Below are 24,603 nucleotides of genomic sequence, written 5' to 3'. Positions count from 1 at the left end.
ACGCAATAGTATGTCCTCGCGGGAAGATATTTCCTGCACGAGACCGTACTATAGTGGCAGCTTCTGGCACCGACTCACGAACGGAGCCGGCACCAGAAGCAGCGGCTGTCAGCTGTCTATTAAAGCTGACACTGCGCCGTCTATGACCCCGGCATGTAAGGGTCTTCCCCTCATGGATCGGATCCCCCGTGCCACTTACAGGGGTATCCGATTCACTTCTTGGCAGCCCCATTTCTGCCATTTGCCCCGGGCTGCCCGATCTCCCCGGGGCTTCATTGCTGGTTCAAATTCAAGTTTGTATAAGTTAAAAAAGTTTTTAAAAAAAGTAAAAGTAGAAAAAATAAAAATAAATACATAAATATATAATACCATTAAAAAAAATGCTCTAAAAAGTGATTTAAAAATGTCCTTAACCAGATTCATCAGCCGAAAAATAAAAAAGTTAAGCATATGAAAAATGGTGATGCTAAAATGAATAAGATTTTCTCCAAATTAGTTTTTATTCAGTGAAATGGAATAAAATAAACAAACCCCCCCACCACATATTTGGTATTACTAGGTCTGTTACAATCTGCATAATAAAATAGAATTGTTATTTGACCCGCAAGGTGAACCCCGTAACAAACAACCTCAAAAAACTCTCCAAAAAAAGATAATTTTTAAATAATACCCTTTAAAAAATGCTCTAAAAAGTGTTAAAAAATGTTACGGAATCTAAAATAGGCCCACTAAAAAGAACAAATCTTCTTGCAAAAAAGCCCTTAACCAGATTTGTCACCCGAAAAATAAAAAAGTTATGCATATGAAAAGACGGTGATGCTAAAATTAACATTTTCGCCAAATAACTTTTTATTCAGTAAAATTTGGAAAAAAAATTTTAAAAAATCTATATAGATGAGGTATTTTCTTAATCGTGGCAACCCATAGAATACAAATAATATACTATTTTTATGGTATGGTAAACGTCCAAACGGTCATTTCCTCCACCAACAAAGAGTTAATAAAATCTCACCAATTAGCTATAGATTCCCCAAAATTATGTAACAGAAAAGTTCATCTCATGAGGTAAAAAATAAAAAAATAATTTGGGTGCATCAAAAGTAGAGAATGTAGAACTTTGAAAATAAAGAATTTTTGCCAAATTTAGTTTTTTTTTCATAACTAAACACAAAAGATTTCATCCAAATTTTTAAAGTAATTTGAAGTACAATGTGTCACGAGAAAACAATCTCAAAATCCCCTGGATATCTCATAGCGTTCCAAAGCTATAACCACTTATAGTGACAGGGCAGATTTGAAAAATGGGACTGCGTCCTAAAGGCCAAAATAGGCTGAGCCCCGAAGGGGTTAAGAGACTGATCTATAAGTCTGTGAACCCAAATAAGCTGGTCCCAGACCTATGGACTAAAGAACAATACAATTCTACATGTGGTTCGCTAATTTTTATTAGATGTATAGAAACAATACATGTTTGTATTATACCTAATATTGTACATAATTTCCCAACAATAATAAATTTAATTGCACATGATTGTAATATTCATTTAATACAACAGCAATAGGGTGTGCTGAATACTGGTGCTTTGGACACTCAATATATTTTTACTTTTACTTGGTTTTGATACTATATACTATCCATTAGCACAGTTCTTGGACCCCAATTGGCGGGAAGACCACTTGTTGCATGCTGGGTGCAGGGAGAGGGCTCACAGGCTGAGCCCCCTCCATAGCTGTTAAGTCTTTGCTGCATATTGCAGTAAAGGCTTACCGTCAGCACCTGTGGTCAGGGCTAGCACCGATCGCGGGTGTTAACCCGCCAATAGCGACCGCCTCGGGTCTTCTGTTCTAACTCTTGCATTACAATGTGCGATCAGCACATTGTAATGAATGAAGTGGGAAATCCCCATATACTGCCATACTTTAGTATGGCAATATATGATAGGATCGATCAGACAACCTAGGGTTAAAGTACCCTAGGGAGTCTTAAAAATGGTAAAAATATAAAAGTTTAAAAAACCTAAAAATTCTAATCATCCCGTTCCCTAGAACTGATATAAATATAAACAATAAAAATCATAGACACATTAGGTATCACCGAGTCCAAAAATGCCTTATCAAAATATAACGTTTTTTCACTACATTTTGAAAATGGCACTTTTTTGCCATTTTGAAAAATATAAAAAATTCAATATAAAGTGAACAAAAGGTCGTACAGTCCTTAAAATAGAAGCATTGAAAACTTCATGAAAAGACACAAAAAAAAGACACCACCCACAACTTTGTACACAAAAGTATATAAAAGTTATTAGCGCCAGAAGATGGCAAAAAAGTTTTTTGTACAGGAGGTTTTAGTTTTTGTAAATGTATGAAAACATCAAATCTATACAAATTTGGTATCTCCATGATTGTCATTTGGGGCATACAGTGAAATCCGTAAAATCCAAGCCCACAAGAAAACGAAACAAAAGCGTTTGGAATTTTTTTTCCCGCTTCCCATCACAGGGAATGGAATATTAACTACCACCATTTTGAAGTGCAATTTGTTACACAGAAAACAAGCCATGACACAGCTCTGTACATGGAAAAAAAGGTAATAGATTTTTTGAAGGTGGGGAGTGAAAAATGAAAAACACAAAAGGGCTGCAGCAGGAAGCTGATTGTAATGAGCCTTTTTGGAGGAGAAATCAAAAACCTACATAAGGGGCACAGAGAGGGTCTACCGATTCCCAATTTTAACCCCTTAACGTGGTCCTTTTTCGTTTTTGCGTTTTCATTTTTCACTCCCCACCTTCAAAAATCTATAACTTTTATTTTTCCATGTAAAGAGCTCTGTGATGGTTTATTTTCTGCGTAACAAATTACACTTCAAACTGGTGTATTTAATATTCCATGTCGTGTACTGGGAGGCGTGAAAATTCCAAATGCATTGAAATTGGTAAAAAAATGCATTTGTGCCGTGTTCTTGTGGGCTTGAATTTTACGGATTTCACTGTACGCCCCAAATGACATGTCTACTTTATTCTTTGGGTCGGTACGATTACGGGGATAACAAATTAGTATAGGTTTTTCAGACATTTAAAATAATAAAACCTCCTGTACAAACATTTTTTGGGGGATTTTGCCATCTGCCATCTTGCTCTAATAACTTTTTTATACATTAGTGTACAGAGCTTTGGGAGGTGTTGTTTTTTGTGGATTTTGATGAAGTTTACAATGTTATCATTTTAAGGACTGTGTGATCTTTTGCTCACTTTTTATAGATTTTTACTGTTTATTCATAATGATATCAGTTCTAGGGAAAGGGGGGTGATTTGAGTTTAGGTTTTTTTATAATTTTTTTAAAAAACTTTTTATTTTTACTATTTTTCAGACTCCCTTGGGTACTTTAACCCTAGGTTGTCTGTACAATCCTATCATATACAGCCATACCACAGTATGGCAGTATATGTGGATTTTACTCCCCATTAGGTTAAACCGAAGTAGCCTCCAGTCTTTGGAAGACTCGAGGCTACCATGGCGGCGGATCGCCGCTCCCCGATGACGTCAAGGGGAGCGACAATCCTCGGAAAGATGGCGGCGCCCATTATGGAGCCGCCGGCGAAGATCAGTGGGAAAACACCCCAGCACCAATTGCGAGTGTTACCTGTAAGCCTTTGCTGCAATATGCAGCAAAGACTTGCCGGCTATGGAGAGGGCTCCAAAATATATAAATTTCTGCTTAGAGAAAACACAAGAGAAATAGTATAAGGATGTTTTGCAATGGGAATTAGATGATATTCACTTCACGCAAAGTCCATGAAATGGGGGTCTATCGAAATATGTCTAAGTTAGTAAAATATGGATCACAGGATGATCCTATTCAACTTCACTCACAGGATATATTACAATCCATTGCTGCTTAAGAAAATGAGAATATAGGAGTTGTCAAGATGCCCTCACTGTGATAATCTGAATGCAGACTTTATTCACTTGTATGGGGCATGACCGAGAATTAAAAACTTCTGATTGGAAGTACATAAAAAAAATATGAGGCTCGACCGGGGCTCCAAATTGCTTTTTCTATTTAGATGTTCATTTTAAATGATCTACAAAAAAGGAAATATGACGGGTTGTCCAAAACACAAAAGCTCATTATTTGTAGATTGTCACTTATAGCCAAAATATTGATCGCAAGAAATTGGATGAAACCCTACCTCTAACTTCCACACAATGGGAAGCTCTACTGTATAGAATAAAGGTAGTTGAAAAAAATCTATTATGATAATCACAACAACATAGCTCGATGGGAAGAGATATGAGAAAATGAAAGTGTAAAATGAACCCCTTTTTTTTCATTTACCTCAGGCAGAAGGGGTTGGATGGATGGGTGGGTGGGTGGGTGGGTTAGGCCGAAATAGCTGTAACAAGTTTGTGTGAAAATCCGAAAACAACGAACTGCTAAAACTTAAAAACAAGAGTCTGCCTTAGGTCTATGTATAAAACTAAGGTTAGAAAACGTGGAAACTCTGTTGAATGTCAGTGGACATGAAGTGTAAAAGATTTTTCTCTCATCTGTGTGTATTTTTGGTGGAAAATTTTAAAATAAATAAAAATCAATGCCTTGCCGAGAATCAAGTTAGTTTGGACATCAAACACCTGTGTATATGGAATCTATAACAATGCCTAGTAAGGGAAGAAACTAGAAAGAGGCTTAACCAGTTAAGGACCGGCCCCTTTCCTGTTTTTTCATTTACAATTTTCACTCCCCACCTTCAAAAATCTATAACTTTTTTATCTTTACACAGAGAGCTGTGTGACGGCTTGTTTTCTGAGTAACAAATTGCACTTCATAGTGATGGTATTGAATATTCCATGCCGTGTACTGGGAAGCGGGAAAAAAAATTCCAAATGCAGTGAAAATGGTGAAAAAAACACATTTGCACCATTTTCTTGTGGGCTTGGATATTATGGCTTTCACTGAGCGCCCCAAATTACATGTCTACTTTATTCTTTGGGTTGGTACGATTGTGGAGATACCAAATTTGTATAGGTTTTAGGTTTTTATACATTTACAAAAATTAAAACCTGTACAAAAATTTGATTTTGCCATCTTCAGACGCTAACTTTTTTTTATACTTTGTTGTAAGGAGCTGTGGGTGGTGTCATTTTTTGCGACATTAGATAATATTTTCAAGGATATCATTTTTAGGACTGTACGACTTTTTGATCACATTTTATAGTTTGTTTTTTTTCAAAATGGCAAAAAAAAGTGTTATTTTCTACTTTGGGCACTATTTTCCTTTACAGGGTTAAACACAGTAAAAAGTTAATATATTTTGATAGATCGGGCATTTTCGGAGCCGTCAATACTTAATGTGTTTATGATTTTTACTGTTTATATTTATGTCAGTTCTAGGGAAAGGGGGGCGATTTGAATTTTTAGGTTATTTTATTACAATTTTTTTTTAAACTTTCTTTTTCCCATTTTTCAGACTCCCTAGGGTACTTTGACCCTAGGTTGTCTGATCGATCCTATCATATACTGCCATAATACAGTATGGCAGTATATGGGGATTTTCCTCCTTATTCATTACAATGTGCTATCAGCACATTGTAATGAAGGGGTTAAAACGAAATAGCCTCGGGTCTTCGGAAGACCCGAGGCTACCATGGAGACGGATTGCTGTTCCCCGATGACTTCACAGGGAGCGATGATCCTAACCAAGATGGCCAGCACCGATTGCAATATGCAGCAAAGACTTACTGGCCCGTGAGCCCCCTCCACGCTGCGGGACCTGACCTCGGCGGGCAGTTGTGAGCCAGTTAAAAACGAGAAACCATATTGTTAAAATATCAGGAAGCACAAAATGTTGGAGACAACACACAAAAAAAAAGAAAAAAAAAAAAAAAAAAAAAAAAAAACCACACACACACCACAACAACTTATTGTACTTCATAAACTTTATTAAGCCACAATGCCAGTTCATAGTGCAGGTAAACATTAAAATAAATGAACAGAAAATCATTAGTACATTTATCACCTTAACAGTTCCAATAGGTTTTTATATCAATTCATATCAGTTGCATAATTCCACTCAGATATTAACCTTTACATTAGGTATAAGATACAAATGAGTTTTTTGTATTAATTGAAGAGCTACCCAGCAGTAATGAAATTATGGATTTCTTTGTATAGAGGTATGTAGCTTGGATTTAACTGGAAATTAAATGGTCAATAGGAATACTATATACATTAAATGAAAGGATTTAAAAGTTTTCTAAATGTATATGTTCTGTACAGGAAAAAAAGTCATGAGAACCTGACAAGCAAATGTACAAAAGCATTATTAAACAGATAAATATTATATAGCAATATACATCAACCACCACAAACCCCAAAATGTAATCATTTTCAGCTGATATCTACATAAACCAATGCACTCCAAGGAATGGTTCTTTTCATCTGCTGAGTGTTCACATTTCAAGGTTGGATCCCATCCTGAATATTTAGAAGAACTCTCCAACATCTGCTCTCTTGTCACGCAATTTGCTTCTAGCCTTTGTACGCGCTTTGAATGCAGCCGAGTTGTTCATGTGCTTTAATAGAAAAATAACTTTAGTTAAAGACTAATCCCAATTAGTGCAATACAGTTACTATTAAGAGCCCTGTATCCATGGAGGTGTAATGTCAATATGGAAGTGAATACTAAACCAATACTACCATTATACGATCAAAGAACAGATTTATCTACTGAACCTCTAAGTTGGCTTCCTGGAATGTAGATGTGTGGCTCTAAAATATACAGCTGCATACTGTTCAAGGTACCTCAAATATTGGGATAAAGACCTGTGGCATGTTCTGCAATGGCCACGTATCAGTGCCCTGGGGTGTAAGTGGGAAAGTATGTACAATCTTACCAGGAGCTGGCACTTCAAGACTATAAAAGTGATTTTATTACAGCAAAATCTAGTAAATTACTCTCCACATGATCCATACATAGAGCAGTCTGTAGACTTTTCTAGCCAAACCTCAGACACCCATAACAACCCAAACGCATTTGATTCAAGAGAGCTGGAAAGTGCTTTGCATTGTACCACAAATGGGTTTAGATGACACCTCCGGAGCCCCTTATCTACCGTATATTAATGGGTTTTGAATGGAACAGAAGGGTCCGTCTTAATGGACAACAAAACAAGCCTAAACAAGGGTCCTCTTGTTTTTTCATACTCAACGTCTAAAAGCCATATAAGCATTGAGGGTTACATAACGAAAATAGGATTGGGAAATTTTAAATGGTTTTGTCATTTTTCAATGACTTTATAAAGCTATGTTCATATCTCAGGAGCGGTAAAAAAAAAAAAAAAGGGATAAAAACAAGTATAAATTGGGAATTCTTATCAAACTTACAATAGAGGGAAAACTTCAGTTCTCAACTGACATTGTACCTAGAATGTACTGATCACTAAACATATCATTCCAGCTATTGAGACCACGAGGACGGTTTGCTTCTACTTACCCTTTCATCACGGGAAACCTTCATTGCTTTTAGAGCAGCTGCATCCAAAAGCATAGGGGGACCCAGCTCAAAAATACTACGTAGAAATCCGTTTGTCTATAAATGGAGAACAGTACACAATAAACATTTTAAAGGGATCAAACAAAGTAATTTTAACCCTTACAGGACACAGCCCTTTTTTGTGTTTGTTTTTTACTCCCCTCATTCCAAAAGCAATAACTTTTTTCATTACTAGATTTACAGAGATGTGTTAGGGCTTGTTATCTGCGGGACAAATTGTAATTTTTAGTGGTGCCCTTTAATATTCCATGCAATGAATTGGATAAAAACTCCAAGTGCATTCATTTTTTTTTTTTACTTACTTCAGACCCTCCAGAGTATTTAACCCTTTAGGGTCTGATTGATGTGTTGCAGTATATAGCAATTTTACTGCTGATCTCTAGTAGCCTGCCATCTGCTGGCTATTAGAGATCATAACATATGGCAAGCCTACAAGTCTCAATGAGACTAGGCTGCCAAGGCAACTGATCACCGCCCCCCCCCCCCCCCCCAACTCCATATTACGTCACGGGGTAAACAACAGTAACAGATCAGGATGGCTGCCGGGCATGCACAGTAGCTTCATCGCAGTCCTGGTCGATCACGCCTTACCGCGGGCCAGCTGTGTACTGCAGCAAGCCGGCACTATTAATTTCCCTTCATCTAGTAGTGCAGGCTTACTGCAGTACACAGCTGTCCCGCGGTAAGGCTTGATCGACCAGGACTGCTGTGACGCTACTGCACATGCCCGGCAGCCATCCTGATCTAGCGAGCGAGGTATGTGAACTGTGCATGCGCTAGCTATCCACGTTCACAAACTCCCAGCAGGTTCAGAGAAGCCTCATTCTAAGCGCTTGTTGTGATAATAAAGGGGTTTATTTTTGTTTATTTTAAAGTAAACAATTCATTGAAGAAATGTTTTTTGGGAGTAAGGGATTAAATTAACTGTAGTAGCTGAGGTGGGAACACCCCTTTAATCCAGGAAGGTAAAACCACAACTCAACTGGTCATTTTAATACAGTATTCACAGTATTTAAACAGAATGCTGATCCTCTCACAATATGGAAGGATTTTTATCCTGTCCTACATACCAGGTTGGTGGTGGCCTAAATCCTCCATGACTGGTTCCCTTTAGCTATTGATGGCAGACAAAGTAAGTTACAGTATAAACCTGATATTCCCTGTCATGCGACTCATCACCTTGTAGTGTGCATCAAAAGGAATATGAGCACTTACAATGCAGTTGCACAATACATTCAAATCAATACTATCCAGATACTTTTAACCCAATAAAGGTTTGATAAAAGAATCATGTAATATGAACCTAGCTTGCCAGTCCAGAGAATCCCCAAAATGGTTCTGAGTAAATGCTATAGGCAATCCCATGCTCAGTTCCATGAAGATGAAACTGCTGGGGATTCTGTACTGACCAAGGGAATACCCATCATAGTTTGGAGTAGAAGTCAGGCTGCAGGCACCAAATATTGGAACGGACCACCAGTTCACATCTGTCTGGTTTTCAGCTACTTAAACCAAAACCAGATTTTCAACTTACCATAAGATGAAACTGCATCCCAGAGCCGAAAAGTTCCTTGAACACCCCATATGTCAGTCTCTTTACCCAGCAGTCAATTTGCATGCGTTCTCTCCCAAAGCGAATCACCTCTGATTGGAAATCTCCATCCTATGTACAATATCACAACATTATAATAATAATGTCAATAGACATTGCATAGCTTCACGTTTAGTGGAGGACTGCATTACATACCTCTACAGCTCTAAGGACATCTCTAAAAACTGATCGTTGTTTCCTCCTATCTACTTTGGCTCTGTGCTTGTTGCAGTCTGTAGCCAAAGCTTTCAGAGTTTCAGTTAAAGGTTCAAGATCCTCATAATAAAATTCCTAAAATAAAAAAGCAGGACTTAGAATGCTGTACAACTTTTACATTACACACGAAAGACTACTGGCTTTCCACCAGATTACTGTATTTAATTTTTTTTTAATTTAAAGGAAACCTACCATTTTTTTTATGTTTTTATGTAGTGTAAATCAAACATACCTTGAGAATGTGTAGCTACAGCAGATGCAGAAACATCTGGTTTAATCCCTGAACTGAGTGGTTTTGTTCAAAAAACAAAATTCAGGACCTTGGGAAAGCTGGGTGCCATACATACACACATTACTTCCACATACACAGGAGGGCACATTCAGCTCTAATCTAGCCCCAGCCACATGATCATTTGACGCAATAAAACCTGATTTTGCCTGATCTGTCCCCGGTCAAAAGGGGTATACTCCTGGCACTGTAAATGTACTCTGTAAGTGTGTGGTCTTATTGTGACTTGAATGAGACTTCCAAATTCTTAATGTACATTTTCTTGCCACTATTGCCCATTGCTCATCTTTTATGTGAATAGAAGTATAGTATTAATTGGAAACAAAATCCAAGAGAACATGTACTTACAGCATCTGCTTCTCGTGCCAATTCAAACAAGAGCGCCAGCGTCTCTCCAGCAGCGATTCGCATGTTCACATCATCACAAGACAGGAGGCGTGGAAGTTTATGTATATGCCTGTTAATAAATAAAAAGTAATTAGGACAGTTGTAGATCTAGAGGTAGATTGGCTGCTCACATGTAATCTCCTCTAACCCACTTCAAAATCTAGCTGTAAACCCGCAGTAAATCTGCATGCAATAAACAGCTCAGCATAGATTTCTCATTTCTTTTGATAACAGAATGTTGTACACCAACAAATGCAACATTATAAACTAACAGAAGTTACAGATTTCACAGCCATGGTCATAAAAAGCAGGTTATTTCTGTCAGCTCCATAGAAAGTAACAAAGCAGAACGCTCATGTGCAGCCGTCCATTAGTCTGACGGAGCGACGAGGGGTCTGACAGAGGTACGTCGGACCCCTCACTTTCGTGATTTGTGGGGGTCAACACTGAGACCCCCCACTGATCAGCAAGTTAGGCCTTATCCTGTGGAGGTGGTAGAGTGACACTTGTAACCCCAACCGATAAGCTGTCTTTACAGGTCAGCCATACCATAGAGTCAAGGCTCGACTCAGAGTTTTTATAACAGAGTGGCATTAAAGATTTGTTAAGTGTCCAATAGTAGTTCAATTTGTTATAGATTCCGGTGATAAATTTAACCGTTGACTCACATGTCAATTTTTTTCTTCACTTCACTGCTGTGACAAATGGTTAGCAGGAGGGCCCACGATAACAGAGCCTGGATGTGGAGCGCCGACGCATTATCCGTTCCACCTTCTGCGTGATACTGCTTGGTAAAAAGATTCTCCATACACTCCATTGTCATGTACAAATCCTACAAAAGCAATTTTCATTAGCATGGGTTTGTTTTTTTTTTTTTTTTTTTTTACAGCAACATGCAGAATTACAAATGCAAAAAATGCTGACTTACCTCAATGTCATCAGTTGCAATGAAGCAGCAGAGTCCCAGGTAGCTTGCACACTAATCAAAAAGTAAAATATATTTCAATATGTATTCATAAATCTAAATATTCTTCCATTTAGTGCACTACGGTATAGAACCGTTATAATGAACAAGCTAAAAATGCAGAAAAAAAAAAAAACAACTTATAAGCAATGCAATGAGTTTTTTTTTCTTCTTAAAAGGAGAATTTGTTTGCAGCATTCATAGCACCATATCACTCCACGAGGCACTATGGACATTCCTTATTGCCTGACGTGAGCTACATATCAACAGCCTTGTTATTTAGTGTGGTCTCTCCATGAAAGCTCAACCTGCCATTACATTGTTAGTGAGAACAGGACTACTATTCTTGTGCCTGCTGTGGGTAACAATAACATTTGCCCAGTATTTATGATACATTTTTATAGGCATCCCCTATATATCATGTTCAGTAGTCCCTAGCAGTGTCAAAGACTTCTCATCAGTACTCGCCACCGATCGCTAATTGGAAATGCAAGATTATAGATAGAGTAACAAAATTTAATCTAAAATCTATTTGATTCTGTAAAAAATCCACTGTACATGTACAGAAGCTGAGTGTGCTACAGCCACCAGGGACCATCAACTGAATGTTAATAATCAGAACCATCCTAAGCAACCTCTAAGATGCCATGGTCAGACATGACCACAGAACAAAGGAGGAGTTCAGCTTTTTATTCCATTTCTATGTATAAAAGCAATCAGGACCAGCAATGCTTAGTTGCAAGTAACAAAGCAAAGACATTAAAACGCTGTCTACAGTTTTGAAACAGATATTTGGCTTTTGTTTAGCCATTATCCCGCATAATGTCTTAGGCAAGTTTGGGATACAAGACACCATATAGACATACTTGTGGAGTAAGTAGGTAAGCATTCCAAAACCTCCTGAAATATCCCCTTCAATGTGAATGAGTGATCTTACAAAAAAAAAAATTATATGTACACAAAGAAATCAGACTGTGGCACAGCCAATATGTGTCTAAAGGAATAGTCATTCATACAAATAACAGGGGTTCATTTAAGTTAACTGCAATACTTACAGCCTGACGAGCTGACATGTTTGCACTCCTGTCAGAAATTATGCTTTTTAAGACTGGGGCCAAGGTTCGGAAGACTTCCTCACTTTCCATTCCGGAGCCAAGCTGGCAGCACAAGAGGCAGGCTAAGGCTGCAGCCACTCGCTGCTCTTCACCTTTACCTAAATCAAGGGTTACAATGATTCACTGACTGAATACAGCATTCCTGGAGAAATGAGAATCTAGACCTTGACTAAATTACTTACCCTTTTTCAAGCAGCGTTCAATACTATCTGTGAGTGTTATCCTTCTTTCTACGATGAAATCATACAGTATCTTAGAGGACAATCCACTTTTCAGTCCTTCAAGGGCAGCTTGCCTTGTCTTTGCGCTGTAGACCAAACAAGACTTGTAAATCAAAGTTACATTAAAAAAAAATGTTCAATTAAAAGTTTCTGCAAATGGAGAACTAGATTGTGATTGCGGGTCTATAATTATTTTAGATTTCGGAACAGAAGGGGGAACGTAACCTGCTGAACTTATGTGGAGCAGATGCGCCCAATTCATAAGTGAAAGAAAAAAAATGGCTTTTTTTTTTTTTTTTTTTATTGTCATAACCGCTTCAGATTGCAGTTTATTTTTATCAGCTTTGGAGAAGCATAGGCTCAATATGTGCATTGCATACCTTTTGTCCATTGTAAGTTCTATAAATCCCTTCAATTTGAATTCAAAGTCTTCCTGAGCAGCTTCTTCATCCACCTCCGCTCCTGAGGAAAGAAAATACACTTAAGAGCAAAGCAAAGATGAGAAGAAACGTTACTGGGTGAATAAAGATGTTTTTCCTCATTTAATTTGGAGTGCTGTGGCTTCTCTTCTGCAGCAAAGATAGGAAAGACACTTACCATCCTCTGCAAAACTGGCTGTATCGCTGTAGCTGCTGCAGTGACTCATGGTTTCAACGGAGGAATCATCGTCACTAAACGGCTGGATGGTTTTCTGACGACCACCTGAAAGAACAAAGCAATTAAATATCTTTTAGTCCTTAACATGAAAATTGCCAAGTCCACCACTGTGGTGGGGCATCCAGAAGCCCAGATGTACTGTACGATATATACTAGCAGTCTAAGACTGTACTATACTAGCACGTAGCTCGGCGGGCACACAGCAGCGCGCGGAGGAGGGGGAGAGCACTGCTCACCCCCCGCCCCTATCCATAGGGATACATTGTGCACGGCGCCATATGACGTGAAAAAAATAGGACATGTCCTATTTTCTAACAGGGTACGGAGCGTTGCCGTCTATGGAGGACATATATCGGCCGTATATACGTTGGCCGTATATAAGCACCCCTTGTGTTACTGTGAATGCAGCCTAACACTGTATTCGGCACGTGTGCAGATCAGCCGTTGTGTGCAATGCCAGTACACCAAGCAGTGAACATGTCTTCATGCAAGCGCTCAATCTGATGGTCAATCATCAGAGCCAAGCACTATGGACCTCTGACCAGAGCCTATACAAGTCTATTCAGCGGGAAATCTCAAGTGGAATATTTTCTGATTCCATGACAAAACAAGTCTAAATTACAAATCAGGCTCAAGTGACTGAATTGTTTACAGAAGATGATAAAATGTTTTTCTAGTACAGCGGCCAAAATTTTGAGTGGAAAGTTAAATATCCACAGATGTGGAAGTCTCACATCTTGAAAAAAAGAACAGTAAAAGTTTTCTGTGCTTTCAGTAGTGTTACGTAGGGAATTACTGTGTATTGTAAGAAAGGATCATCAATATTAGAGAGTTATCAGGGCTTCTACGCCAGTTTTCTAGAGTAGAAGCACTGGAATTATAGTAATCTCTTGTGCACCACTAAAAGTCGCAATTTATCCAGCAACTGTGCCACCATGTGGGTGCGGAGGGGGCGCTGACTCAGGTCTGAAGGTTCACTGGTTTTCACACAAAACTATGCCAGGCCATAACAAGTGCTGCCATATGATAAACCTCCCCCTTTTCAGCCGTTATGGATCCACACTCATGGTTGCACTCATGGGGGCACATGTATCACTCCTATTGCTCTCTTTTTCTTTGTGCATCTTTTTGTGAGACTTTTCGCAGTTTGAATTTAAGTGCAGAATCAAGGAGGGTACCAAAGTTAGCCGACTCTAGGATGTAATACAGTGGCCGGATTCATATTTGTGGCCCAGATTTTCTTCAACTTGTGTGCAACTTATGGCTCTGAAATAGTCCCATTCATTTACCTAAAAAGTCCCAAAACAGAGCACGGTAGACCCAGACCTTCTATTTGGGACTAAAAAGTGGCACACCAAAAAAAATTTGCAAAAGTGAGACTAAAAAGGCAGCACATCGCGTGTATCAAAAAGAGGTAAAACTTAAAATTCATTGCAATGATTTAGTAGGCCAACTTCAGGAAACTTGAAAAAGTGGCAGCCGAAAAAACTATACAGTACACAGGGTATGACAGCTCTACCCTAATAGCTTGAATACTGCAATTTCCAGACACCGATATGTAGAGGGGTGCTGTATGAAGAGATAACAAAAGGATGCAAAATGGCTATGAAAAACTGATGTTCATGTCTTTTTCACAGCCAAAAAAAAAAGTCTCCTTCGGGTGTGTCTAGATTGATCCTGGAAGCAGCCTTATATCATTTTGATCAATTTATGTTCAGCTGCATCTATATCTCCCCCATTTTACATGATATGACCACACAGCATACTTATACTGCATAAGTAGACCACTTTGTAGGAACTCGAGTGTTTAGTGACTTTCACAACCAGACATCAGACATCAGACATGTACATGTTCACCTGCTGACTCACCACTGGTGGCTTCACGCCAAGAACACACACATGTCACCATCAGCTGTTTGCCTTGAACAAGTTATCTTACAACACAAGTAAGCAAACAGCCTGTGATCGGCAAAACTCAAGTTCAGCTTCACCTCTGGGCAGAGAGCAATCACCACACACACATTTATCTTCAAAACCAGGGACAGCAACACTGCAATAACATATGTGATCATCCAGAAGTCAGGTAAACCTCAGTGTGTACACACATTGCTACAGTACTGTCACCCTGACAGCCCCCTAAGGTAAAGGTTCCCCTCCCACAACGCAGCAGCTTGGAATACAAATCCATATGAAAGTACACAACTATAAGACTAGTTATGGCAGATGGGGTACACACTCGTGTGCATGGTTTCCAGCAAGTTTAGATTTCTCCCCCTTTACATGATTCAACACAGCAAAGTGGTCCACGTTTTTGATAGTTGTATACAATCACTTTGAGATGTCAATGATAGATAACTGCATAACGTTACAAATCACAGGCCTTTATACAATTTTAGGCTACCTGCATAAAAACAGTCTATAGTTTACAGCCCACATCTTGTCAATAGACTACTTCCCAATCCATAAAAAATGTACAGTATTAGGACCTGCTCTCTATGGCAGTCACCTCATACATGGAAGCCACAGCCATTTGTATGAGCCCATATGGATACTAAGGAAAGTGTGCTAGCTGATGAAGCCACGGCTAGCCCACAGAGAAAAAAATGGCTGCAACCCCACTGTATAAACATAGAACTATGCTGTATGCAATGGGTTTTAATTTAACCTAAAGGAAATTAGTTGGCGGAGTTAAATTGTGTACAGCGCCACGCGGTTGAAGAAGAATTTTTCATAGACTTTAGTACACAGTATGGTGGGCTTTTTTTTCCATATTTTTAAGGTTATAAGGTTATCAAAGGCACTTCTGTTTACATTTTTTTGTTTTGGTGTTAATTTGAGCATTAAAAAATTATTCATTTGGCCATAATGGATTTCTATACAATATGCATAGACTCAGGCACAATAAAGGCCAAGACGATAAGAGGGGCCCCCATCACATGTATATGTTTAGCTTTTAGTGTGCATTACATGGGATCTGAAGAGGGGGGAAGACTTCCGCCCTGATCTGAATAGTGTTGTGGTTCCTAGGCAGTGACGTCCCACCAGCCTTATTAGGATACAACCAAGGATGCCTCACAATGGTGGCTAGAAAAAGCAGCGGACTGCGTTAAACCCTCTGTCTTACCTCTACCCTGCATGGCTTGTAATATTAGGATGGAAAAAAGATGATATATTATGGCGAGAGCCAATTTTTTTTTTTTTTCTGAAGGTATGTATAGATTGGCAATTGGATAGAGGTGTTATTTTAAGTTTTTGGATAGGGGAATTTTTATTTATGGATGTATGTAGAGAGTTGGACACGGACCTGTTACTGCTATCTGACCATGAGGAAATGACAGTAGACATAACTGCACAGGACATTAATCACCCCCCTCCCCTCCACTTGGAAATGAGCCAGAGGCGCTGCAGCCTACATTGCTGGAGTACCTCTTGTCTCCACCATGAGATTATATATGCACACCCCCAGTCTTTGTATTCTAGCCCGGTCCCACAGACAGGCAGTGTTGTCACGACCAGTGTGCGGAACCAGACTAAAATACAAAGAATGGGCAGCGTGAGTTTATTATCAGATGGTGAGGGGCGCTCCGGTGACTAAGGGGCATGTATGTTTGAGCAGTCCATCATCAGTAAATCTTATGGCAAATGTCCTTTCAGTGTTTGTTTCTTGATTGTTGGTAATTCCTTTAGATAGGCCATCAATAACAAACCACAGGGGGACAACCAACATAGCTAAGCATACAGAGCACAATAAGAAAACAGGTACTAACCTAGTCTCCACTTCCTAGTCTAGTACTAACAGAAATTGCTTGCAGATGTCTTCTCTGCAAGTCAGTAGAGGTAGGTCACTGCTGTAACCCATGGCTAACTTGACAGCCATGGTACATTGTGTACCATTTATTTACCATGCTTTGACTCAGCCTCTTAAAAAAGGAAATCTACCAGATGGATGCAGGTTTTAAAACCAAGCACTCTAGGTGCGTGTCATGAAACAAGATACGTCAAAGAATCCGTCACCTAATTACGACCACCATTGTTCAGTGTTACTGCCCGCCTCTTCCCTCGGTAGCCAGAGAGCCAGTGACATCATAGTTAGCAGATGAGGGAGCAAAAATTAGACCATTAGAAGATAAAAGAAGAACTGGTGCCGTTTCAGGGAAGACACACCAGCATGTAAGTGTTCTTTGAGTACAATATTGCATACATGTGGTCAATTTCCTTTAAAGAAAATCTATCAATACACTTTTAAAACTATGCTAATGAGGCTGAAGGGCTCTGGCGGCAATAGCCTGTGAATCTGCAAAGTCTTGCAGAGCTGCAGATTCACAGGATGTTACAATGAGCTGAAGACGTCTCACCCAAATGCAATCTAGAAAGAGCAGGAAGTGCAGGGGGAGGGGAGACCTGCTCTTACCATTATAACCGTCTGTGGAGCTACAGCACCGAGGTGCTCTGAAAATACTCACCAGAGGCCTTCAGGATCATAAGCATTGATATAAAGGTTAATTTTGAAGGAGGCAATGAATAACAAATGCAATATTACCACGTGTCAGTGTGTCTGGATCTGTAAGAGCCCCTGGTTTATGCTGGATTTTGATAGATTTCCTTTAAATGGAGTCCATCAGCAGTTTTGACCATAAAAAGCCGCAGATCGTGTTTGGCATCGGCCCCGTAGATCTGTGTAATCATACCTTTATGTGCATTGTTAGTAGCAGCAGGACTGAGAAATAGTAGCGGGACATGGCATCTCCTCCCTTTACTGCTGCAGGGGCAGGTTAAAAGAAATCTACCATTTGTATTTATGAACCATTATGAACCAAACGTACCTTGAGAATGCTGTAGCTACACTGATGTAGAAATATATGTTATTTAATCCCTGAACTGAGTTGCTGAAAAAAACAAATTATAAAGCTATGATAATTAGGCTCTGGCGCTCCTGGGGGTGCCCCAGCGCTCTCCTCACCCTAATTACACACTGCTCCAGCTTTGACCTGCCCACCATAAGCCGTAACCACTCTGTTGTCCCTGACAGGCAGAAGTAATCAATTGCTGCACCATCCCCAAACTGCTGTGAGTCATCAAGCTCAGGTTCAGTAGTCCTGTCTGGACAATTCAGGCAGCTCCTGTGTATGTGGAAGTAATCTTTAGTTTTTTAAGCAAAAAAGAAAATCAGCTCAGGGACTAAACAAGATGTTTCTGCATCAGTGTAGTTGCAGCATTCTCAAGATACGTTTGGTTCATACTGCATGAAATCAAGTGGTAGATTTCCTTTAAATACTCCCCCAGACCAAGTCAAGCTACAATCCTGTAACATAAATGCATACATTTTCACAGTCCTGCTGCTACCAACATATACTAAGGTATGGTTATACAACTTTCTGCCTGCAGCTTTATATGGTCACCACTGCTGGAGGTGGGATCTCAGGAATGCGCCGTGACGTCAGGGTCAGGACAGTGGAGGCCCTGCGCTCTGGATGTGCGGCTTTGGCGCCAGTACCGAGGCTCTGCATCTGGCTCTGACGTCAGTCCTCCAGCTGGAGTCAGGCCGGGGACACGCCATGGCCGGCTTCCAGTGACGCACTAACAGCGCACGTGACCCGGTTATCCCATTTAGCCGCAGCAGACAGCACCCATAAACCCGGTAAATACCGGCTCGGCGCGATGTAACCCGGGAAATGTAGTACACGCCTAAACACTTCTATGCGCAAGGACGATCGGAGTCGTGCCTTACAGACTACAACATCCAGCGTGCACTGCGCCCTCATCACAAACCCCAGGCCCTGCCTAATACCCTGGCTTACCCGCAGGCCGGCTGTTCCTCTTCTTAGATTTCGGCATGTCTGTGGCGCTCTCCCCAATCGTCGTCCCCTGCTTTAGCTCACCACGTCGGGCGTATCGTGTGGATCCTCCGTGTGAGTCGTTGAGTTCACTAAAAATCAGCCGATGGAAGAGCACTTTTTACTAAAACGTCTCTCAGGAATAAGGTTTGAATCTTCTATCGGCAGATGAGAAAAATGTTTGAAAGAAGAATTGAATGAAACTCCGGTGAAAGCCTGTGAATGAAGACGATACATTTTACCTCTGAACACCTCGGGATAGAGCTCGGCGCGCTGCGGCTCAGCCTTTTATAGGAGCGGCACATGACGTCAGCGAGGCTGACCTTTACCACTGACCAATCCTGCGGCACTGAGGGCGCTTCACTCGTGCCGATGCCGCCATCTTACTTACGGGATAGACGACCACAAGCTGTGTCTGTGTGTGCCGAATGTACAATAGATGGGACAATGTGATGGAACCGGGCGACTTTACTGAGCTATATCTTTACTTATGAAAAGTTTTAATAACGTTTACATTAATGGGGACATTATAACGAATAGGGTAAATTAGGGTAGTATGAGATTAAAGTAAGAATATGATTGGTAATGTTAGGCAAATGCATCTGTGGTGTCTGTTGTGTTATCTACCAATATAATATTACCTGAATTGGTGATGGAGCTTCACAATGTTTTACAGAACTCATCCTCATACATGAAGAAAGCTGAAACACTGGTTATTCTGGTTCCAGCAGGATCAATCCAGGAAACATGGACCCTCATAGTGCGGTGGATCGGACTCATAGCATCAGATTGATACATGATTCAAGGGGGAGAGGATTTATGAAGTGCTGGCACATTGTATCTCCAGTGCCTGGCTGTGTGGCCAGACGATTCCTGGGGTAGAATTGTGCTATGCTATCACTGTGCATCAGCGCAGAGTATTACACACCTTCTTAGTGTGGAGGTGATGTAAGAGGGAAATAGTGCACCCAGGAAAGGATTATAGGGAGGCTCTAGGGGCGCATGCCCTGGGGCCCCTACCAGCAATGGCCGGCAGTCAAAATGACCGTCTCTGGGATTGTTAATTTGCGGCTGTGCAACCCTGCCGCACACGCGCCTGCCTCTAAGCTATGACAATGACTCACCGGTTCAGTCAGTGAGAGCATTCCCACTCACATTCTGCATGCAGCATGATTTTCAAGGACTATGTTGCATGCTGAGTGACACCAGATTTCCCCCACACCTTCCCTTTAGTACCTAATACTAATTTGGCTGAACTGATTTCTAACCAAGTCTTAGCCAATCAGTCTTAGGTTTACTTCCTCCCCAATCTATGAGAAGAAGCGCATGGGACAGGCATGGCAACTAGGACTAGTAGTCATTACTACTGCCTCGGTGCCAGCAGCTAGACTTGCCACCACTGCCACTGTGCGAGCTAAGCCAGCAGCTAGACAAACATATAAGTAGGAGAAAGCTTAGAATATGAATGATAATGTAAAATACCAATGTGTGTACCACTGTCTGGACTACATTCATTGGGGGCTCCCAAACAAATTTTGTGCACTGGGGCCATCATCAGCCTTCATCCAGCCCTGAGTTCAAGGCCATGAATTGCAACTTTATCAAGGCTTATACACTAGTACTAGCCTCAACAAATACCCCCAAGCAGTCGACTCGTCCCTACTTTGCTGAGTTTGCTGCTGTTAATTTAAATTGAAGCAGGGACTCATGATGAAGTACAGAATGCCTTCCTCAACACTGTAATCAATTTCATATTCTATCTGTAAATCACAGATTTTATGTAGTGTGCTGTCAGCCTTAATTTTGCACTCCATTGCATGTTGCTACCTTTTTTTGCTTTGGCTTTCATATAGGGATAGATCATAAGTGATCACTAGTGGTTCAACAATTACAAGAACTGAGGTCCCCGAGTGTGACCCTCACTGCATGTACAAGCTACATGATAAATGGCTGCAGTTCCCAGGGCCAGGCACTACAAGAAGCTGGACCACTATGGCTCTGTTATTTTTGCACCAAAATCCTCTAAATATTGGGGGTTCCACCACTGATATTGATGCCCTCTTTAATGAATAAATCATCAGCATCCCTAAGCTGTACATCCCAGGATAAATAACCTGAATAAACTGAATGCACATTACTACAGAGGATAGTATCCAGTGAGTTCAGTTTAGCTGAGCCATGGTGAGGCATGGAAATTTTTTTTATACGCAGAAAAAAATTGTTAGCAGGGAACAAAATTCACCATAAGTGCTCCCCATAGGCAATCAAAGAAGGGATCAAAAATTCTGAAAAAAAACCTCCCATATTCAGCTGCACCACTGTGTGTGTAATATGGAGTATTCAATTAAACTATAGTCACAGGCTGCAGCTAGTATTATGCTATTGTCTGTTATTGTATGCAGTATCTGGGTGGAGCAAAAGCGCTAAGGCAACTTGGCCCCAGAGACAGTCCTAACATAGCCATACTGATAAACAGCCAGAGAATAACACCTACATACCTGAAGTCTCACTCATTATTCTACTATGCAGTATAAAACAACTGAGCCCAGAGTCTGCCATCTTTATGCTGGCATTTATAGCTTCAAGCAGGGATTGCAGGAGGCTTCATAAGGTAATGTTTAATATATAGCTTCTGGCCATGTATAGTGTGATACACTATGTGCTATTTTTATTGCTGCATCTTACAAAATTACACACAACAGCCGATCAGTTTGAAACTAAACTTTACTCACTGTGATAAAATGCAGTGGGGATGAAAGTGTAGTAGAGATATGATCCTTTTCTTATTGTGGTTCTTATCATGTAAGGCACTGCCAATACTGTATAACTGTATTTCAGATTTAATACGAACATATATTTTATCAGTAACTCTGTAGCATCGTATTACTGTGTATTTCTTTGTAGAACTTTGTAGACTGACTCATTAGTGTACAATGATCACATATTTTTATGCCATATAAAATATGATTTGAGTTCCAAGTTTAGGCACATGGTTGGTCCGCAAACTAAAAATGTGACTTTTGGGACATCTGTACCACTTTTCTGAAAAAAATGGGCATGTAGGAATTGATTTGGTAGAAGGGGGTTTGGCTTCCAGTGGTCGGACAAATTTATTTTACAAAACGCTAGAAAAATGAATGAATATATCTAAAACTCTTAATATTATGCTTCGCATAGATGTGTGTTTCAAGCACAGAAGATGTCATGGAGGCTAAAAACTCAACGGAGCACACACTGTCCAGATTTTAAAGACCAAATACTGTGTTGAGGACAGGACTCCCAGGCCCATAGTGGCATCAGATACAAGCACAGCAGCACCAGACTGTAATGCCAAATTTACATTCTAAGCACACCTTGAAGGACATTTACCACTAGGATCAACGATTGTAAACTAAGCACACTGTCATACTGGTGTGTGTGCCCCCTCTAACAGGATCTGCTCCTCTTTAGGCTTCTTATGCCCTTGTTTTAAGAAAAAAAGGCTTTAAAAATTATGCAAATGAGCCAGAGGGGCTGCAGGTTCCATTAACACCTATGGAGCCCTGAGACCCTCAGACTCGTTTGCATAATTTTAAAAGGGCATAAGAAGCTAAGACAAGAGCAGATCCTGCCAGAGGGGGCACACACCATCCTGGTGGCAGACGCGTAATTATGTAGAGGAGAAGCCATGAGGTGCTCAGGTGATGTTAGCCTGAGTGCCTCAAGGTAATTTAAATATTTTGATAATATTATTTTCTTAGCAATACCAGGAGCCCTGGATTTAGCTTGAACCTGTTCCATCAACCCTTAGGGCGCGTTCACACGTTGCGTTTTGACCTGCGTTTTCATTGCGTTTGAAACGCATATACAACAGCTGAGGAGAGGTGATTTGCCTAATTACATCACTGTTAACGTTTCCGTTTACAAAACGCATCGTAAATGCAATGTTAATACATGCGTTAATAAAGTGTTAACGCATGCGTTAACATTGCATTTACAAACGTAGACGGTAATGTAATTAGGCAACTTACCTCACAGCAGCTGTTGTATATGCGTTTCAAACGCAATGAAAACGCAACCAAAACGCAACATGTGAATGCGCCCTCAGAGGTAAATCAGTAAACATTGTGAATTAACATCTTACCCTTTTCAAACACAGCGGATGGTTATTAATAATTGCTTGTACAACAGATTTCTGCCCCAATGAGCTGGGTCAGGGATGTTGAATTCATTAACAAGTCTGGAGTGGTGTTTCATTCCCAGAGTACAAAGGTATTATTCCTGTGTCTGGATAACACCTGTTCTTCCAGAAAATGTCTTTTGCAATTGAATTGAAACACCACAAACAATTGTGAACAATTGTAAAGCCAAACTGTTAATAACAATGATCCTAATATGCATAAATCATTAAGGTGTGCTTTGACTTTAATTTTGGCATTATATAGAGTAGGATTGCTAGCCTACAACACCAAGAAAAATCAGATGCACAACTTTACTACTTAAAGGGAACCTACCACCACAAATCTACCCTATAGGTAGATCGGGTGGTAGGTGGATCAATAGGACGTGAGGATGCGGCTACTGGGACGTGGAGTAGCCGCAGCTTAGGCTACATGGTGCGGCTACTCCACGCCCCAGTAGCCTCTTTACTCCTCCTACCCACAATCTTCGGTGCGCAGCTCCTCGTAGCTGTGCGTCCTCGCCTCACAAGCCTGCCATCTGTTCATGTGCAGAACAGCAGGCCTGCGCCTGTGCAGCTACGAAGATTGTGGGTAGGAGGAGAAATGAGGCTACTGGGGCGTGGAGTAGCCGCGCCGTGTAGCCTCAGCTCCGGCTACACCACGCCCCAGTAGCCGCATAACAAAATTTACATATACTGATAATAAAAGTTACCAAAAAAGTGCAGGGACGTGAGGATTAGCCCTTAAAAGGGCTATCCTCACGTCCTATTGATCCACCTACCACCCGATCTACCTTTGTAGGTAGATTTGTGGTGGTAGGTCTTTTTAAGAACTAACACAGGTTGCAGCTATCATCACTGAGCCTCTGTATACCAAAAGAGAGCGGTGATGACGGGCGACGTGACAATAGATTTGAGCACCAAAGTGAGATTGTGTGTGTAGATTCTTGGGCTATTTTAGACCCCCTGGGAACTATATTAAATGCCCCATCACTAAGCTGAAATAAAGTTGAATTGTTTTGTTAGCCAGTGGTGCTGGTTCCTGTCCTAGTATCATAAAACTACACAATTTTTAGAAAGTTGTTTTCATGTCAAGTGTGTTGATTTTTATAATGCTAGTCAAGGCTGAATACATCTGTTGCATATTATTTATTTATTAATATAATATATATCTTATATTGCTATTCAAATTACCAAACTGGAACCATCAAGGGCTGATAGTTGCATGTTTTTAAGGGGGTTGCCACCAAAATCTCAAATTATGACCTATCAACAACAGCTTGGGTAACATCTTGCTGGTCAATGGAAGGCCAACCAATGGAAATCCTGTGAAAAGGTCTCATCTACCCCATGGACACTGGCAATTAAGCAGGAGGGCATATGTTTGAGTTGCCACATCTTTCACATACTGCAGACAGCAACCCTTTCTCAGCAGCAATGGGGGTCCCAGAGGCGGAATTGGTTAGAACGGCTTCATTCCGGCACCAACAAAACAAGGTCCATACTAGTCTGTATTAACACTATAACCTCTACCATATAACTATATTGTGTAGAGGTTATACTTCCTTATATCGCTAAAGGGTTGTGCAAACTTTTATTATCTCAGCACAGAGG

General features: G+C 40.4%; 2 protein-coding genes across 2 annotated transcripts in view; one reads left to right on the top strand and one right to left on the bottom strand.

Annotated features, from left to right (window-relative positions):
* Positions 1–5,922: 5,922 nt before the first annotated feature.
* On the bottom strand, positions 5,923–19,089 carry IFRD1 (interferon related developmental regulator 1). The gene is made up of 12 exons (XM_072146922.1): positions 18,795–19,089; positions 12,937–13,041; positions 12,720–12,801; positions 12,301–12,425; positions 12,059–12,216; positions 10,968–11,018; positions 10,708–10,871; positions 10,001–10,109; positions 9,304–9,438; positions 9,091–9,219; positions 7,497–7,592; positions 5,923–6,576 (listed from the first exon to the last, which is right to left on the bottom strand). The coding sequence occupies exons 1-12, from the start codon at positions 18,829–18,831 to the stop codon at positions 6,487–6,489; spliced, it is 1,281 nt and encodes a 426-aa protein (XP_072003023.1). The 5' UTR covers positions 18,832–19,089; the 3' UTR covers positions 5,923–6,486.
* Positions 19,090–19,113: 24 nt separating this feature from the next.
* Positions 19,114–24,603, top strand: part of LOC140126906 (uncharacterized) — a 56,132-nt gene continuing 50,642 nt past the window's right edge. The window contains exon 1 of the mRNA XM_072146920.1: positions 19,114–21,441. The gene's annotated coding sequence lies outside the window, so the exon portion shown is untranslated. The remainder of the gene's footprint in view (positions 21,442–24,603) is intronic.

Source organism: Engystomops pustulosus, chromosome 4, assembly GCF_040894005.1.
Source record: "Engystomops pustulosus chromosome 4, aEngPut4.maternal, whole genome shotgun sequence".
Classification (NCBI taxonomy): Eukaryota; Metazoa; Chordata; class Amphibia; order Anura; family Leptodactylidae; genus Engystomops; species Engystomops pustulosus.
The sequence above is the reverse complement of the archived record's forward strand: the minus strand, read 5'-3'. Positions and strand labels throughout refer to the sequence as shown.